At 43.1% G+C, this 20400-nt stretch overlaps 1 protein-coding gene across 1 annotated transcript; it reads right to left on the reverse strand.

Annotated features, from left to right (window-relative positions):
* Nucleotides 1-822: 822 nt before the first annotated feature.
* On the reverse strand, nt 823-19433 carry LOC132836358 (uncharacterized). The gene is made up of 4 exons (XM_060855844.1): nt 19260-19433; nt 16992-17133; nt 12252-12426; nt 823-4148 (listed from the first exon to the last, which is right to left on the reverse strand). Exons 1-4 carry the CDS (start codon nt 19392-19394, stop codon nt 3986-3988), a joined length of 615 nt encoding a protein of 204 aa, XP_060711827.1. The 5' UTR covers nt 19395-19433; the 3' UTR covers nt 823-3985.
* Nucleotides 19434-20400: the final 967 nt, after the last annotated feature.

Here is a 20400-nt window from a genome sequence, read left to right on the forward strand (position 1 = left end):
GCTAAACTTCAAGAGTGCTTTTGTGCCAAGAGGTCCGGGCATCCTTATGTACGTATTTCAGGAAATTCATGTGCAGCGACAGTTTATGGAATTTTAGCATTTATTATGAAAGAAATGCAGAATAAAAGTTGGGAAGAATGCTGAAAATAGAAACACAGAAACATAGAAAATAGGTGCAAGAGTAGGCCATTCAGCCTTTCAATCCTGGCCCACCGTTCAATCCGATCATGGCCGATCATGCGATCTCAGTGTCCCATTCCCACCCTCGCCACGTACTCCTTGATCTCCTCAGCCACAAGGACCACATCCAGCTGCTTCTTGAATATATCTAATAAACTGGCCTCAGCAGCTTCTAGTGGGTGAGAATTCCACAGATTCATAATGTTCTGAGTGAAGAAAGTCTTCCTTATCTCTGTCCTGAATGGCTTACCCATTATCCTTAGACCCCTAGTTTTGGATTTCTCCAACATCTGGATAATTCTTCCTACATTTGGCCTATGTACAAGGTGTAAATTAGACTGCTCCTGGAGTGTTGCTAACCTGATAGCTATTCCACTCGCATCTATCTTGAGCCACACATGTTAGTCCTTGACTTTATTATCCCCAATGTCACTTTGCCTGTAGCTCATGTACACAGTGGGTCAAATGCCCTTTGTTAGTGTGGGATCATTTTCTGAAATTGGAGAATTATTACTTTTAATCTTCAATACTTCAACACATTCATTTCACTGAAATATGGAAAGCTGTATACAATGTTAAAATTGTGATGTGAGCAGTGACCTGGATTTCCCTCCGCATGAGAATAGAACAGGAGACTGAGAGTTATGATGCATCACCCTCTTTATTTCACAGTGAGAATACATTCCCAACAGACAGAAAAACACAGACAAACACTAACTCGAAGACTATGGCCTCTTCCCTCCACACGAGAAGCTTGTGAATGAAAGGCCTGTTAACAGGAATCATATTGGGATAGATCATTTCTTCAATCATACATTCAGCCAGTCAATATTGTGAGTGGGAGCTCTCAGGGTGGGTGGGAGCAGATCTGAAGCTAAATTTTATTCTAACATCAGACTGTGGACTCTGATTTCACATTGGGATTCTTTCTCCATTTTAGGGACCAGTTTGAAGCTCTTTATTCCTGGTTCCCAAAATCTTCCTCTTGTCCTTCCTCACCAGGATCCAGCTGTTTTCTGAACCTGCACTGACCTGAGTAAAGCTGAACTGGATTTAAAAACGACCTTTCTCTTCATTCCCAGCACAATGTTCAGTTTCTGATAATCAGGAATGGCAGGAAAAGGGAATATTCTACTGCCCACACAGGGTGGAATTTTCACCCTGACCTGGTGTTTCTGATGGCAGTAACCACTGTGTCTCCCACTTCCACTCTCTTCATTCTTGTTGGTTCCAGTTCAAATGTAAAGTACCTACAATGTAACTGGGAATGCATTCCTCATTTATTTAGAATATTCTGTGTGTCCGATGTTACTGTTTACAAGGCCTTCACCCTCCTTCAGGCTCCACTCCACATCCCTCTTCCTTCTCTCACTGACCCTTGCTGGTTCTGAGCCTCAATGCAAACTCCCACTATCCTGCCCCCTCCCCTTGTGCTGCAGAGTTCAACAAGTGAAACCTCTGACCTCAAACACCACAGCACAAAGCTGACTGATTCTTACGTGTCCCTAACTTTCAGATGAAGGTGGGACATCATTACAAAAGGATCACAACAATGAGTATTGATGGTTTACAAATCCATTCCATGTAGGAATACTCCAAAGGGCAGTTCCAGCACTGACCAATCTCAAACAACCAGGCTCTGTAATCCCTCCCACTGTCAATGAGCTCTGACCACATCAACGTGAAACATTCTGACCCAGCATGATTGAGATTAAACAGAAGCATAATCCATCACCAGGACCATCCCTGTCTCAGGTCGTGCACAATGCATTCATTTCAAATAAGATTAAAGAAAAGGAAATTAAATCCCTGCTTCCCAGTGAAGCATCCAACTCTCTATGTACAATTGAATTTAACCCTTTTATACATGCCATAAAACGACCTTAAACTGATGTCACCAATGCCCCGGAGAGGTGGTTAGTTAAAAATGAATATGAAACACTGACCGATAATTTAGATTTGACAAGAAATCCCGATTATAAAGAATATTAAAAGGAACACGAGCAGCCAGATGGAATAGAATTTGGGGAAGCATGATGGTAGCCAAATATGAAAATAGTATAAAAGGAGAACATTTTGTATTGGTGAATTGCTGGGAAATGGGGGCATTCAGAGTAACCTGGATGGCCTTCTACATCAAGCACAGAATATTAATAGAGTTTGAGCAAGCTGTTAGAGAAACAAATAGTATCTTATCTTTATTATAAAGTGAGTGAAGAGTACAAAAATCTCACTTCAGTTGTAGCAGTGGATGACATCATGAGTGAATTAGAGTGAATGCAATGACATCATAGGACAGAATACCCAATCGAGGGACAGTGTGGGAAAGTTGACTTGAAGGGGAAAATCAGCAATGATCTCACTGAATGGTGGACCTGCGTTTTTATGACCCAGGAGAAAGACAAGATGGTACAGTCCCTGGTGAGATCTCTCTGTCCCAGGACAGTTGAGAACCATCACGAGAAGGTGAGAGTGGAAGGAATTGAGGAGGGAGGATGATGGGCAGGAGGGGGAGGGGCTGTACGAGGTGAGAAAGTGGAAAGGCGGATGTGCAAGGTGGCAGGTGGGTGAGGCCATTCAGTGGGCTGTGGGTTAACAGTAGGTGAGGAAGGTGGGGGACCAGGGGAGTGGGGGAGAATAGTGCCAGGAATGGAGGGGTATATTGTCAGGTCAGTGAGAGAAAGCTTGGGATCTGTCAAGGAGTTGGGCTGGGGTGAGGGGAGTGTCATTTCTGCTGGGACCAGACTGGAGCGGAATGGGCAGGTGGATCTTCTGGGGTTGAGTGGAGGGTGGAGATATATTGAAGGGGCAGTGTCAGGTCCAAAGATTTAGGGATGGGGGTGTGGTCATACCAGGTCTGGAAGGAGGGGTCAGTTCCACCTAGGCCACTTTGGGTGGGGTTTCAGGTCAGTGAGGTGAGGGCTTGTCAGGTGTTGGGCAGTTGCTAGGGGCTGCAGATGGTTGTCAGTTCCAAGCCAGTTGTCACCACTTGGGTGTGTCTGTTCAAGGGCAGCTTTTGAGTCTAGAGGAGTTGAGTCAAATGGGATGTCAAGTCTGAGAAAAGGGATAAGTCATTTTGCTGGTAGCAGGGTGGCGGGAGGTGACAGTTCCAACAGGGCGATGATAGGAGAGAAGGGGAGTAGTGGGTCAGTGATGAGGGATCTGCAGACTCCTGGGATTGGTGGGGAGGTGAGGAAGTTTCAGGACAAGCCAGTACAAGGGTGTCAGGTTGAGTGGGTTTCTCCAGTCTGACAGGGTCATAATGGAGATGTTATCAGGGTAGGGGGAATGGGGGAGTTGGTGTTGCTGACAGTGACTGACTCCTGATTGGAATTTCAGAGCAAATGAAGTGAGCAACTTGGATAAAGCCATTGATGGGAATCATTGGACTAAAGAACCAGTGGCAACAACAAGTGTAAATGGGAAATGAAATGCTCCTTGTTGATGCTAAAATAGCTAAATAATTTTGAATGAAGAACAAATGGCATAATTTTAGTTTGAGATAAAAATGCTGACTGCTAGTAGACACCAGTGTTTATAAATAGGATGCCAGGATTTCAGACATGTGACATTGGTGGAATTGGTCAAATTCCCAATGTAGGCACATGTACATAATGTGTCTAATGACCAGTCACTGCATTCACTGGAAGGTAAGTATAAGGATGTATCTTTCTCTAGGTAAGGAGACCCAAGTTATGCACAGTACTCTAATTCAATGTGTAGTTTGGGGAAGATAAAACAGATTTTAGAATTTAGCATCTCACTGTTCAATATTATAATGGTAACAGAATTGACCAGAAAAATTTCATTCTGTTCCCTGTTTTAACCATATTTGCTTTAGTCCACTTTTTTTATACCAAATGATAGCAACTGTCCATTCAAATGTTCCTTTTTCTTCTTCCAGTTCCTTCAAGAAGTCCAGCGCCAGTTCTTTATATTCTTCCCATTCAAATTTCTCATGATATGTCCTGCAACAGAATTAAGATTATAGGCATTTCATTCTCATTCCTCATGACAAAACCTGTCTAGATCAGAGTAGATTAACAGGACAATAGGAATAGGAGTCAGTCTTTCAGCCCATTGAGAACCCTCCATCGTGATTACAGGAACAGAATCAATCGATGATCAGAATAGACAATACCATAGCAGGTAAAGTGTTCTAACATTACATGGGTGCAGTCGGGGAAATCTTGGTGCGCAGATTTTCAGTGAGAGAGTGACCAACAAAGAAAACGGGATCTTATAACTAGATGATTGATCACTGAATCAGGGAAGACTGTCGTTTTTATAGAATCCCTATACTGTGGAAACAGGCCGTTTGGCCTCACAAGTACACACCGACCCCTCTGAAAAGTAACTTACCCAGACCCATTCCTCTAATCTATTATCCTACATTTACCCCTGACTAATGCGCCTAACCTACACATCCTGAACACTATTGGAAATTTAGCATGACCATTTCACCTAATCTTTATATTTCTGGACTGTGGGAGGAAACCAAAGCACACAGAGGAAACCCACGCAGACACTGTGCAGACTCCACACAGACAGTCACCTGAGGCTGGAATCAAACCCGGGTGCCTGGTGATAAGAGGCAGTAGTGCTAACCACTGAGCCACCGTGCGACCCTGAGCCTCCATGAAAACCTGGAACAGCCCCAATTTGAGCATTGTGCCATTTTAGCAAATACATGAATGCCCTTGAAAAGTTGCAGAGAGAGCTCTTTCTAGAAATTTCCATAAAGGACAAATAAAAAAGTCATCAGGAAGAGGAGAATTGAATATGTATGTAATCCATCAAAAACACATAAGTGAATTGCAAAAACTTGAAAGATAAGTCAAAATGACATTTTGGCTATATCAAAAGTGATTCAATTGCAGGCAGATTTAGGAGAATTGATAATGATGAACTGAGAAATGGCAAAAGAGTTGAATGTTTATGTTGTGTCTGCAGTCACTGACTATGCCATTGAATATCAAAGGGTGATGGTTAGATTCTGTGTTACAATTGCCTGACACTTATGTGGTGCGAAAATCATTTGTCACAGTTTGAGCAAGTCCTGTTAAAGAGAGAGGTCATTCATGAGCACGTGTCAGGTATGTCTCCAACCAGCGGAGATTCTTCCCAGTTCCCATTGATTCCAGTATTGCTCGAACTCCTTAAAGCCACATTTGTTCCAACACAGCCTTGTTGGCAAGTGCAGTCACTCTTAGCTCAGGCCTAGAATTCAGCTGCTTTGGCTGTGTCCCCCTCTAACACTGACACACTGTGGTAGCAATGTGTACCATCTATAAGGTACAATGTAATATCTCACTGAAGCATGTCCACACCGACAAGGCATAGGTCAGGAATGCGATAGACTACACACCACCTGCTTGGTTAGGTAAAGCTGCAAAATCACTCAAGAATCTCACCACCATCCAGGACATTGCAGCCCTCTTGACTGGCACCTTTTCCACCACCTTCAATATTTGCTCCCTTCACCAATGCACAGTGGCACAGTGTGTACCATCTACCATGTCACGAATCACCTTGCTCCTTTGGCATTAACTTTCAGGAGGAACCCATGGAGTAACTGAAACCAAACTGAAAAAGGGATATCACAGGAGGGCTGTGATCTAACTGGGGGATAGGGAATCTGTCCCAAATTTGAAAAAACAACACGGCATAACTAATTAATAAATTAATTAAGTCGAGCTGGCAGGGCAGGTGATGTGCTGTAGCTGTATAATGTGGGAGCTGGCTGATCCCTTTGCAAACTGCATTGACCACATCTGCAGCAAATGTTGGTTGCCCAAGGAACTTTGGCTCAGAATTAATGAGCTGAAATGTGAGCTTCAAACACTGCGGCACATCAGGGAGGGGGAGAGTTACCTGGACATTGTGTTTCAGGAGGCAGTCATACCTGGTAGATTAAGTATCACAAATTTGGTCAGGGACAGCAGTGTGTGACTGCAAGTGAGGCAGATAGGGGGATCCTGTATTCAGATAGATGAGCCTCAGCTCTTGACTTTGTCCAAAGTGCATGAGGTACTTGCTGTCTGTGTAGATGAGGAACAGGGCTGTGGGGAGGGTGAGCCAGCTGACCATGGTACTGTGATAGAAGAGGCCATTCAAGAGGGGGAGCAAAAAGACCAGTGGTAGTTGTCGGGGATTCGAGAATTAGGGGAATAGATAGCATCCTTTGTAAGCAGGATAGAGAGAACTGCATGATATGTTGCCTGCCTGGTGCCACTGTAAGGGCCACCTCTAGAAGGATCCAATTTTTGTGGTCCACCTTGGGACAATCAACATTGTCTCGATGAGGAAAGAGGATCAGTTTAGGGACTATCAGAAAGTAGGATCTAAATTCAAGAACAGATCCTCAAGGGTTGTAATCTCTGGATTACTACCTCATTAGATTAGATTACTTACAGTGTGGAAACAGGCCCTTCGACCCAACAAGTCCACACCGACCCGCCGAAGCGCAACCCACCCATATCCCTACATTTACCCCTGACCTAACACTACGGGCCAATTCACAAAACACTAGCATGGCCAATTCACCTGGCCCACACATCTTTGGACTGTGGGAGGAAACCAGAGCACCCAGAGGAAACCCACGCAGACACGGGGAGGACTTGCAAACTCCACACAGTCAGTCGCCCGAGTCGGGAATTGAACCCGGGTCTCGGGCGCTGTGAGGCAGCAGTGCTAACCACCGTGCTGCACCTTGATCCACATGCAGATTGGCATGGGGAAACAGGAACAAAGGAAGTAATGACATGGCTAAAAGAGTGATGCAGGAAAGAGGGATTCCTTTTCATGGGCGCTGGCATCGGTATTGGAACAGGAGGGATCTGTACCATTGGGATGGTCTCTATCTGAACCGAGCTGAGACTAATATTCTCTAGAGAAAGGTAAATAGGGTGGTCAACAGAGCATTAAGTTAGAAAGTTGGGGGAAAGCGAAGAGTAAAACTCAAAGAAGTTTCAAGGCCAGTGGGAAACAAAGCAGCAGGTTAACATTACTGGGGGTGGATTCAACTGCATGGAAAAGTATGAAAAAAATGACAAGGAAGGAGAACTCAGAAGCAATTATTAAAGTCTCCAGAACACAAAATAGGACAGAGTGTTTGGAAAGGGTTAGGAATCAAACTTCAAACACACTGAATAAACGAATAACAATGAGAAGAGGGATGGTAAATACAGGACTGAAGGTATATCTAAATGCACACAGTATACGGAATAAGGTAAATAAGCCTGTGTTGCAAATCACAATTGGCAGGTATGCTGTGGTGGGCATCACAGAGACGTGGCTGCAAAGGGATCAGGACTGGGAGCTAAATATCCAAGGATATGCATCCTATTGAAAAGACAGGCAAATGGACAGAGGGGGTGGTATTGCCCTTTGAATAAGAAATGAAATTAAATCAATAGCAAGAAACGATGTAGGGTCAGGTGATGTAGAATATGTTTATAATTGAGGAACCACAAAGGTAAAAAAATCATAATGGGAGTTACGTACAGGCCTCCAAACAGTAGTCAGGACGTGGAGCGCATGATACACTAGGAGATAGAAAAGGCTTGTAAGAAAGGCAAGATTACAATGATCATGGGGGACTTCAATATGCAGGTGGACTGGGAAAATCAGGTTGGTAGTGGATTGCAAAAGTGGGAATTTGAGCAATGTTTATGAGATGGCTTTTTGGAGCAGCTTGTGGTAGAACCCACTAGAGAACAAGTAATTTAGTGATGCGCAATGAGGCAGACTTGATAAGAGAGCTCAAGGTGAAGGAACCCTTAGGAGGCAGTGACCACAATATGATAGAAATTACTCTGCAATTAGAGAGGGAGAAGGTGGAATCAGATGAAACGGTATTACAGCTCAATAAAGGCAACTACAGAGGAACTGACCAGGATGGACTAGAAGAGGAGCCTAGCAAGAAAGGCAGTGGCACAACAATAGCAACAGTTTCTAGGATACAGTATAAATTCATCCCGAGGAGAAAGAAGCATTCTAAAGGGAGGATGAGGTAACCATGGCTGACAAGAGAAGTCAGGGACAGCATAAAAGCAAAAGAATAAGCATACAATGCGGTGAACAGCAGTGGGAACCCAGAGAATTGGGAAGCTACAAAAACCAACAGAGGACAACGATAAAAGAAATAATGAAGGAGAATATCGAATATGAGCATAAGCTAGCCAGTAATATAAAAGAAGGTTGCAAGAGTTTCTTCAGATACCTAAAGGGCAAAAGAGAGGCAAAATAGACATTGGGTTGCTGGAAAACGATGCTGGAGAAGTGGTAATGGGGAACAAAGAAATGGTGGAGGAAATGAATAAGTATTTTGCATCAGTCTTCATGGTGGAAGACACAAGTAACATCCCAAAAATTCCAGAGAGTCAGAGGTGAGTATGGTGGCCATCACCAAGGAGAAGGTGCTGGGAAATTTGAAAGGTTTGACTGGGGACAAATAATCTGGACCAGATGGACTATACCCCAGAAAGAGACAGCTGAAGAGATAGTGGAGACATTATTGGTGATCTTCCAGGAATTACTGGAGTCAGGGAGGGTCCCAGAGGACTGGAAAATTGCTAATGTAACTCCCTTATTTAAAAAAGGAGTACTACAAAAGAGGGGAAATTACAGGCTGATTAGCCTGATCTTGATCGTTGTTAAGATTATGGGATCCATTGTGAAGGATGAAATTTCTCAATACTTGGAAGTGCATGATGAAATTGGGCAAAATCAGCAAGGTTTCATCAAGAGAAGGTCACACCTGACAAATCTGTTTGAATTCTTTGAGGAGGTAATGCACGAGTTAGACCAAGGAGAGCCAATGGATGTTATCTACTTGGACTTCCAGAAGGCCTTTGACAAGGTGCCACACAGGAGGCTACTGAGTAAGATTTGGGCCCGTGGTGTCAGAGACAAGGTGCTAGCATGGATAGAAGATTGGCTGTCTGGCAGAAAGCAGAGAGTGGGGATAAAAAGAGTTCTCAGGATGTCAGCCAGTGACTAGTAGTGTTCCTCAACGCACCGTGTTGGGACTACAACTTTTCACTTTATACATTAATGATCTAGATGAAGGAACTGAGGTATTTTGGCTAAATTTGCAGATGATACAATGATAGGTGGAGGGAAGGCATCATTGAGAAGGTAGGGAGGCTGCAGACTGATCTAGACAGGTTAGGAGAGTGGGCAAAAAAAGTGGCAGATGGTGTACAGCTTGGAAAAGTGTGAGATCATGCACATTGGCCGGAAGAACAGAGACATACACTATTTTCTAAATGGGGAGAAGATTCAAAATTCTGAAGTGCATAGGGACTTGGGAGATCTCGTCCAGGATTCTGTTAAGATAAATTTTACAGGTTATTAGGAAGGCAAATACAATGTTGGCATTTATTTGGAAAGGACTAGAACAATAAGCAGGGATATACTTAGGAAGAATGTATTGACCTTGGAGGGGTCCAGAGGAGGTTAATGAGAATGGTCACAGGAATGAAAAGCTTAACATATGAAGAATGTTTTATTACCCTGGGCTGATACTCGATGGAATTTAGAAGGATGAAGGGGGATCTAATTGAAACTTACAGAATACTGAACGGCCTGGACAAAGTGGACGTAGGGAAGTTGCTTCCATGAGCAGGAGAGACTAGGATCCAGAGGCACAGCTTTAGAGTAAAGAGAAGATCCTTTAGAACAGAGATGAGGAGAAATGTCTTCAGCTAGAGCATGATGAATCTATGGAATTCACTATCACCGAAGGCTGTGGAGGCCAGGTCATTGAGTATATTTGAGACTGAGATTGATAGGTTCTTGATTGCCAAGGAGATCAAAGATTATCATGAGAAAGCAGAATAATGGAGTTGAGAAACTTATCAGCCATGGTTGAATGCCTGAGCTAATTTGATGGGCCCAATGGCCTTATTTCTGCTTCAATGTCTTATGGTCTTATGGCCTAAAACTCTGCCCTTTACCGTCGAGAAGGTCAGGGACAGTAAGTACATGAGAATATCACCGCCCGCAAGATCCCCTCCAAACCACACACAATCTTGATTTGGTAACATATCATCCTGCCGTCAGTTTCAGTGGATCAAGTATCTGGAACTGCCTTCCTGACAGCAGGACTGCAATAGTTCAAGAGGACAACTCACCACTGCCATCTCTAGGGCAACTAGAGATAGGACAAGCCACATCTCAGGAATGAATAAAAAATAAACCACTATCAGGATCTGGCCGTGAGAGAAACCCCGACTCCTGCCCTTTCTGTTTACCCACCTCACCCACTCCACACCCCCATGACAGTGTCCTGTGATCCTCTACCTGGTATCACAGACCTATCAGCCTGGGAGTCAGTGCTGATGCTCGGCCTCTCAGGTACAGTGCCTCAGCAGCCAGGAGCCAGCAGTGCTTGAAGATCACTGAATGCAGCAAGCTTTCCCTGAGAAAACTGATCTGGGGCTCTTATCAGCTCTCCAGTCAGTGGGCGATACACTGATCACCTCCATTCAATTGTGAGCTAATGATTTATAACTGCATCCATTAGAACTGCACCCTTTGAAAAACAAATCCATCAAAAATATCCTAAATGCTACAAGGTCTGATTCACAAAAGGATCCTGTCAGACAGTGATTTTCAAATCACTGAAAATTCCTGAAGGAGTGACTGTCTTCCTCTCAGGGTATAGGGAGAGTTTAATACTTTCTCAGTACTGTGCGAATGTTACTCATGGGCCTGCTCATGGAATCTTTCTGTGCTGAAATTGCTGCGGACAGTTTCCTACCCTACAATGTTGCCACCTTCTGCCAACCCACGTCAAGAATGGCTCATGCCCACCCTGACATCTCAGAACCTTCAACATCACACTCTTTTGTTTTGACAGGAACATTTCCCAAGAAAGACAACATGAGATAGCTTTGGCAAATAGAATTAAGGAGAATCCAAAGAGTTTTTACAAATACATTAAGGACAAAAGGGTAACTAGGGAGAGAATAGCACCCCTCAAAGATCAGCAAGGCGGCCTTTGGGTGGAGCCACACAAAATGGGGAAGATACTAAATGAATATTTTGCATCAGTATTTGCTGTGGAAAGGATATGAAAGATATAGACTGTACGGAAATAGATGGTGACATCTTGCAAAATGTCCAGATTATAGAGGAGGAAGTGCTGGATGTCTTGAAATGGTTAAAGGTGGATAAATCCCCAGGATCAGGTGTACCGAGAACTCTGTGGGAAGCCAGAGAAGTGATTGCTGGGCCTCTTGCTGAGGTATTGGTATCATTGATAGTCACAGGTGAGGTTTCGGAAGACTGGAGGTTGCCAAACGTGGTGCCACTGTTTAAGAAGGGCGGTAAGGACAAGCCAGGGAACTATAGACCAGTGAGCCTGACCTCGGTGGTGGGCAAGTTGTTGGAGGGAATCCTGAGGAACAGGATGTACATGTATTTGGAAAGGCAAGGACTGATTAGGGATAATCAACATGGCTTTGTGCGTGGGAAACCATGTCTCACAAACTTGATTGAGTTTTTTGAAGAAGTAACAAAGAGGATTGATGAGGGCAGAGCAGTAGACATGATCTATATGGACTTCATCAGTAAGGCATTTGACAAGGTTCCCCATGGGAAACTGATGAGCAAGGTTAGATCTCATGGAGTACGGGGTGAACTAGCCATTTGGATACAGAACTGGCTCAAAGGTAGAAGACAGGTGGTGGTGGTGGAGGGTTGTTTTTCAGAATGGAGGCCTGTGACCAATGGAGTGCCACAAGGATCGGCGCTGGGTCCTCTACTTATTGTCACTTACATAAATGATTTGGATGCGAGCATAAGAAGTACAGTTAGTAAGTTTGCAGATGACACCAAAATTGGAGGTGTAGTGGACAGCGAAGAAGGTTACCTCAGGTTACTGGCTATGTTCTCAGGTGGTGGAATTGCAGATTGTGAGTAATGAACCAATCCACAACTCTATTCACATTGACCAATGTCCCAGTGTGACGGGATGGACCTGTTAATCTCACTCTGACCCAAACTGGAATGATGATGACATAAAGAAACATTAATCACAATATTTCAGCAACAAAACTCACTTGACAAAGTAGTGACCTGGAGTTAATTCTTTTAATTCAATCGTTTGATCTATAGGTTCAGGCATACTTCTGACTTCAGGAACAATGCCAACACCGACATAGAATGTCTCTGGAAATGTTTGATTTACCAAGTATCCAGTAAGTCCCCAAGGTGCAGTTAGAGGAACAATTGTTTCTGCAGATAAAGAAAACACTGTTATTTACATGTTTATCTTTCAATATTGTTGCTGAAGTTGCTTGCACCACTGTTTCAGGCAGTGAATTCCATATCATGTATGAACATATGTGCACATAAACATACAAATTGGAAACAGGACACAGCCGTTCAACCCCTCACAGTTAAACCACTGATACCACAGCATTGCATTTTTTTTTGAAAATTTAACAAATATCTATTTAGGTTCCTTTCTTGCAATCCTAAATTTTAATTAATAAGCTTCAGGCACAAGCTTCTAAATATTGAGCTTTGCATCATTGACTGTGCTGTACTCTGCAGTTCTACTCCACTTGTTCTTCTGACAATCTGGCATACACAGTCAGAGCTGGACCTTCCAAATTACTTTGTCCCATTAAGGTCTGGATCTCTCAGAGTCACATCTTCTGTTCAACAACCTTTTCAAATGGGGTAAAAGAGCTTTTGACGCTACCTTCAGTAAATGTCAGCATTATGTGTAGATTCTTGGTTCAATCAAATCCCTTTTTGGTACCAGAATCATCCTCCAAGCTCCTCCCTCCTTCCTTTTTCATTTTTCATTGAAGCTTTTCTTTGACTAAATCCAGTTGTCCAAGTTCCCTGTATCATTGGGGATTCAAGTTTTCCTCGTTCTAACTTGCACGTTTTACCACCTTCTCCATTTTAATTTTCTTTTAAGAATTCCTCCCATTCCATTTCAATTTTTCTTATTCTCTTTCCCTTATTTCTGTTTGTCTTCAAACTGAAGGCCTATCATTTCTAAGCTGAGCTTTGCTAATTTCACCTATGACATTATATTTTCATTTTTCTTTCGTCTAATTGGGGATGTGATAGTCTAATGGTATTATTGCTCGTGTATTAATCCAGACAGCTAGACCTTGGGGACCAAGGTTCAAATCCTGCTATGCCTGTGATAGAATGTGAGTTCATGGTGGAAAAAAAACAAATGGAATTCAAATTCTAATGATGACCATGCCATTGGTGGGAAATCCCCATCTCATTCAGAATACCCCTTTTGAAAAGAAAACTGCTGTCCTTACCTAATCTGGTCTATATGCAATTCTAGATTGACAGAATAGTGGTTGACTCTTAACTGCCCTCTGGTCAATACGACACGGGCAATAAAAACTGGCATAGCCGGCAGTAAAAACTGGCATAGCCAGCAATGCCCACATACTCATAAATGAATGAAAAAACAATGCTAACTGTTGAATAATAACTTGAACCATCTCATCTTGAGAACATCTTACTTTTCTAATTATAATTCTAATTTTAGCCTTAATCAAATAATCCACTGTTAGAGCTTTTACTTCAAGAAAGCTTTTAGCAACATTCAAATCCATCTTCAAGTTATATTAGATGAATGTGACCATAATGGAGCTGTTTTATGTCCTGAACCACCCCTGAGTTGTTACTTTAAAAGAAAGAGATAGATCTCGCTTAAATCCAGCAATTTCAAAAATATTGCAAAAGAGCCAAATATTATGATGCCAGCTGATGCTATGACTGGACAAGTCAAATCTCAGGTGACATTATGTGTTGATAGATCATGTTGTGAATTGTTTCTGGTTTTCGTGAGCTGGTCTTTCACAGAAATGCGAGCATTGAATTTTGCAGATTTGCCTTTAAAATAAAACAGAAGATTATTATACAGAAGAATTGAAACTAAGGCAGGTTAAAGTAAATTATTTTCATAGAATATACATTTGATGATTTCAAAACATATGGCAAAAATATTTTCCTATTCCAAAAGCACCCTGCATGATACATGCACCAGAGAGAATCTCTTTCTCTATATCCACCTCCCCACCCCATTCCCCCCCCCCCCCCCCTCCCCACCCCCAAATCAATTTACACATCTGGCCTCAGCCAAGAACACTTCAGAAAATCCGCTCAGCTAAATCAATTCCTTTTTCATTAAACTACAGGTGTTATCATTATTTATCAAAATCAATCCCTGATTCTCTAAACTACAGCATAATACATAACTGCTTACTGTATTGACTCATACAGGTTTCCCAATGTGAATAAAAAGATATGTATGCAGAAATTGGATTACAGTTGGAAACAGGAGAATGTGCAGATCTATGAGTAGAAAGCGCAGAAGTAGTATTTAGTAAATTGTTCCTTCTCAGAGAGCTGGCATGATGGGCTGAATGAGCTCTTATAATGTTGTTACCATTTTAATATTCAATGGATTTCTCAGTGTTGAATTACTCCAATGTGGAGTTGATCACATTATGAGAAGGGAATGCTTCTCCTTTCCTGACAGCAGTATAGGGGTTTAGGAAACTAAGATGGGAGGAGGTAAAGGGTAACAGTTGTATCTTCTGGGCTAACCTGTAAAGGTGTGTGAAAATAGCTATCTGGATAATGGGGTTGATTGAGTAACAGTGGAATTTCAATTGAATGTGAAATGACACAGTCAAAGACTTGAGCACAAATATCCCCGGCCTTAGTTCTTGCACCCCTGGTTAATAGTACCATGTAACTTGAATTGACTTTACTGTTAGAATCCTCCTTACTGTTAAGGGCATGTGGTGTTATCAATGGGCTAATAATCCACCCAGGCTATGGTTATGGTAACATTGGCTCAAATCCCGTTACGAGAGACCGAGGAATTTTGAATTCAGTAAAGTTTGGATTTAAAAAGTTGTCCTAATGATCACATATGAACTCCATTGATCAGTATAAAAAAAAACTTAACTGGTTCAATAATGTCCTTCATCCATATCTGGCCTGGCTTACATCTAAATTTGGACTTACAGCAATGACCTTACAGGCAAATTAATGCTGGGTCTAGCCAGTGATGTCAACATCCCATTGATAACTGACAAAAATATTCACTTCCCAACTATTTTGTATCACTTGCAAATGTTGAAATTACACCTTATACACTCAAGTCTAGATTATTAACATTCTGTGAAAGTGCAATACTGATCTCTGGGGAATGGTGCTTTAGGTATTTTCAAATCAACCTGTTCAGAGATGTCATCATATACCTCTGGCCCAAGAGGATCTTGAAGATGGATCTCCAAGCTGAGAGGTGTAGACACTACCACTGCATCATAGAGCCCGAGGATGATACTTGCCTCCAGTATGAGAAATAGCTGCTTAACATTACTTTCTGCTTTCTCTCCATCAAACAATTGAGTATCAATGCTGCCAATCTCTTTAATACCAACGCCTGTAATTTTGCTCAGTGTTTTCCATAATAATTTGTCATACACCTTTTAAATGTTGATACATTTGAAACATCGAATGTGTTTCATTCCTCTGACCATTACCAGCTAATGGTAATGCTCAGAGGCAGGTACGGTGGCACAGTGGTTAGAACTGTTGCCTCACAGCGCTAGAGACCTGGGTTCAATTCCTGCCTCAGGCGATTGACTGTGTGGAGTTTGCACATTCTCCACGTATCTGCATGGGTTTGCTCCAGGTTTCTTCCCACAGTCCAAAAACGTGCAGATTAGGTGAATTGGCTGTGCTAAGTTGCCTGTAATGTTAGGTGAAGGGTTGGTGTGGACTTGTTGGGTCAAAGGGCCTGTTTCCACACTAAGTAATCTAATCTAATGTCTAGAGGAAGTTAATTAAACATGATTTGTCTTTTGAACGGCAGAAATTCCTTCCACTGGCCATCAGTCCAAACCTAATAGTCCAGCAATATGTGCAAATAAAGTTTATAATATGTGATTTACCGGATTTAAAAACATGGATTCCAATTCCAACTTGAATTTGTTTTATCATTTTTAGTTCTTTGAAGGTAACTTGCTCACTTAACTGTTGGACATGCATTATTTTTCAACTTGGTGCTGCTGTAGCTTTTCATGAAAGAATTTGACCTACTCTAAATGGAGAATTTACAAAATTTAGATTGTGTAATGATCTATAGAATGAGGCCAGGACCATAAGGAGGTTCTATTCAAAAGACATGAAGTTGCTGATGTTGGACTAGACAGAATCACTTGTCAGGTGAACCTGACGAAGAAGCAGCTTTCTGAAAGTTTATGATTTCAAATAAACTTGCTGGGCTACACCCTGGTGTCATGTCACTTCTGATTCTGTTTAAAAGACATTTTCCACACCAGCAAAATAGTAGCTTAGTTTTAGGCAATCTGCTGGTCAACTGCCTCAAAGTATTCAATGTCAAAGAGAAGTCAATAAGTTAGTCTGTGTGTTTTGGGGAGAGATGGAGGGAATCACAGTTAGTGGATATGCAGAAAGTTGCCACCTGCAAAAGTTTGTGACCTCATCGATTGAGTAAACATTAAAGAGTGAAGATGGGAGTGACACTTTACTGAGTTTGAGTGTCAATATTGCAAGGATATTGCTGGGAAAAGGCTTGAATCATTCATCTTGCTATTTATAATAATATCTTTTAAAATATTTTTAAAATTCCTTTATGAAATAAATGTATTTTTAAATTTGATGAATAGTGGCAGCCTTGTGGTATTCTTTGTCAATGCAGAACATATCCAGCAAGAAATGCGAAATAGTAAAAAGTTATTTTATATTCTGTCGTTACTTTAATGGAATATCTGACATACCATCAGCATTGCAAAAAAATGCATAGTTGAACAGTTTATCCAGGCTGATTTCCATTACTGGCTCCAAATCTGTCTCCAAATCCGAAAAATTAACTGTTGTTTCAGCCCATTGAATGTGTGGAAATTCTATTTCATCATAATCCTAAGATGAGAGTAAAATATGTATTACTGTTTAATATAACTGAACTTCTACCGAAGTATGTCAATGCTGAAAGAACTGGACCAGGTGTTCAGGTGTGCAAGAGTCTTCATGTTCTGGAGCAACTGAACCTGAAACAGAGTTTGAAGTTTTTAATGGGATTCCTGACAGCAGCATTTCCTGATTCATTCCCTTTCTCTCTCACTCTCTCATCTTTCATGTTGTCGTATTAGACTCACTTTGCTCCTTCCCTTTGGGTTTGCATTTAGAGAATGTTATTGAAATCCTTCTACATTGAGCCAATGTCAATGACCACATGTCCTTGTGTTGTGTATCTCTCTCTCTGTGTTTTAACACATTATTTAAACAGAGAAATGCCTTGGGCATTGAGGGATGGGCAACAAATATCAGCCATGCCAGCGACACCTTCACTGAATGAAAGGATAAAAACACCATTACTTACACCCTGCTGAATTGGGGCAGGTGATGACCTCATGGGATTTATCTCAAGGCTATTAATCCAGAGAGGCAAAAGTGAGGACTGCAGATGCTGGAAACCAGAGTCTAGATTAGAGCGATGCTGGAAAGGCACAGCACGTCAGGCAGGATCCAAGAAGCAGGAAAATCAACGTTTCAGGCAAAAGCCCTTGATCAGGAAGGGCTTTTGACCGAAACATCAATTCTCCTGCTCTTTGATGCTGCCTGACCTGCCGTGCTTTTCCAGCATCGCTCTAATTGAGACACTATTAATCCAGAGTAAAAAGTGAGGACTGCAGATGCTGGAGATCAGAGCTGAAAATGTGTTGCTGGTTAAAGCACAGCAGGTTAGGCAGCATCCAAGGAACAGGAAATTCGACGTTTCGGGCCAAAGCCCTTCATCAGGAATGAGGAGAGTGTGCCAGGCAGGCCAAGATAAAAGGTAGGGAGGAGGGACTTGGGGGAGGGGCGATGGAGATGTGATAGATGGAAGGAGGTCAAGGTGAGTGTGATAGGCCGGAGTGGGGTGGGGCGGGGAGGTCAGGAAGAGGATTGCAGGTTAGGAGGGCACCCCACTCCAGCCTATCACCCTCACCTTGACCTCCTTCCACCTATCACATCTCCATCGCCCCTCCCTCAAGTCCCTCCTCCCTACCTTTTATCTTAGCCTGCCTGGCACCCTCTCCTCATTCCTGATGAAGGGCTCTGGCCCGAAACGTCGAATTTCCTGTTCCTTGGATGCTGACTAACCTGCTGTGCTTTAACCAGCAACACATTTTCAACTATTAATCCAGAGTCCTAGATCATGTTCTGGGGACCAAGAGTGAACCCCACGAGGGTAGATGATAGAATTTGAATTCAGTTAAAAAAAACCTCGATTTAGGGGTCTATCCAGGCTTGGAAATCAGAGGATTTCCCTCAAAACCAGACTTGGCCTCTTCCATATAGGACACAACTGCCTTTCAGAAACAGGGATGGATTGAGTGAAGACAGGAGCAGTAGGAGAGCTCCCTGCCTCTACAGTCCTTGTGTTGACCCCCACCATGGTGGCACATGTGGGTGGCACGGTGGCACAGTGGTTAGCACTGCTGCCTCACAGCGCCTGTAGACCCGGGTTCAATTCCCGACTCAGGCGACTGACTGTGTGGAGTTTGCACGTTCTCCCCGTGTCTGCGTGGGTTTCCTCCGGGTGCTCCGGTTTCCTCCCACAGTCACAAAGATGTGCGGGTCAGGTGAATTGGCCATGCTAAATTGCCCGTAGTGTTAGGTAAGGGGTAAATGTAGGGGTATGGGTGGGTTGCGCTTCGGCGGGTCGGTGTGGACTTGTTGGGCCGAAGGGCCTGTTTCCACACTGTAAGTCTAATCTAATCCCCCTCTCTGAGAGCACACTGACCCCTTCCTTCACCTGCTGCTGGAGATGGAAGCCCTGATATTCTTCTTACTGCACAAGCTGGCAGTGGGAGCCAGGCAGGCGATGGCAACTCATGTAGAAAGTGTCAATGAGACCCGAGGAGTAATTTCAGTCCAGTCTCATGGTTCAGGGTTGGGATGTGCACTGTCGGTGCACTGCAGGTTATGGACTAAAAACAACATGGAATAATTTCCACTGGTCCAAACACAACAGAACAGAGGAAACTCTCAGCTGTACTGACCTTGTACTGGATGACTTGTTCCGGCTTGAGACAGTCAGTATCTTTACAGAGGTCGATCACCTCCTGCTCTGTCTCCCGTGCAGCAATTTGATGTCCAAAGAGGACAGACACAGTTAAGAAGATTCTCAGCATCATGGTGTTCTCTCAGATCACTGGTGAACGCACTGACTGACTCTCAGCACCTTCAGGTGGATCTGCAGTTTGAACACTGAGCTACACTCTTTATATACTATTTGATTACGCTGATTTTGAATATAGTTTATGCTTAGGTAGGAACGTCATGATGGAGGAACAAGCCAGCTGATTAATTATGGAAATTTCTCTTAGCTTTGACTTTACAATGGATTCAGAAATCCTTAACTCTCTGTGTGCTGGCTCCTGGGAACACTGAACACTTGGGAAAGCTGTTTTTGTAATTGCTACCCACACATGGTCTGGGTTGTCACTCTTCCCGGTTTGGGAATCCACTGGATTGGAAGATTAATCTCCCTGTCACTGGTGATTCAGTTTTGTACATCTTCATTTCCTGCAGCTTTTCCTTCATTCAGGTTGAACATGGGGTCTCTTCTGCTCCCTGACCATGGACAGACCGCTGTTTACTCATAGTAGCAGGGTAAGGCCGGTGGGGTGTTCACTGCCCAATGATTGGAGCATCTCATAAAGATCCTGTTTGTGTCTTTCCCTCCTTCCCTGAGATATGCTGAGACTGGCTGAATGATTTCCCCCCCCCCCAAAACCACTCCCACTGATATCCAGCTCCTGACACAGCCTGTCACTGGGGTACACTTGCCCTGGCACTGTTTATCACTGCATTAGTGTTCACATGGCATTGACTCTGGCGGGGTCACTCTTTCACTGTCATAGAGATGGACAGCACGGAAACAGACCCTTCAGTCCAACTAGTCCATGCCGACCAGATATCCCAATCTAGTCAGGTCCCATTTACCAACACTTGGCCCGTATCCCTCTAAACACTTCCTACTCACATACCCATCCAAATGCCTTTTACCAGCCTCCACCACTTTCTCTGGCAGCTTATTCCATAGACACACCACCCTCGGCATGAAAAACTTGCCCCTTAGATCCCTTTTATATCTGTTCCCCCTCTCATCCTAAACCTATGCCCTTGTGTTCTCGAATT

Source organism: Hemiscyllium ocellatum, chromosome 3, assembly GCF_020745735.1.
Source record: "Hemiscyllium ocellatum isolate sHemOce1 chromosome 3, sHemOce1.pat.X.cur, whole genome shotgun sequence".
Lineage (NCBI taxonomy): Eukaryota > Metazoa > Chordata > Chondrichthyes > Orectolobiformes > Hemiscylliidae > Hemiscyllium > Hemiscyllium ocellatum.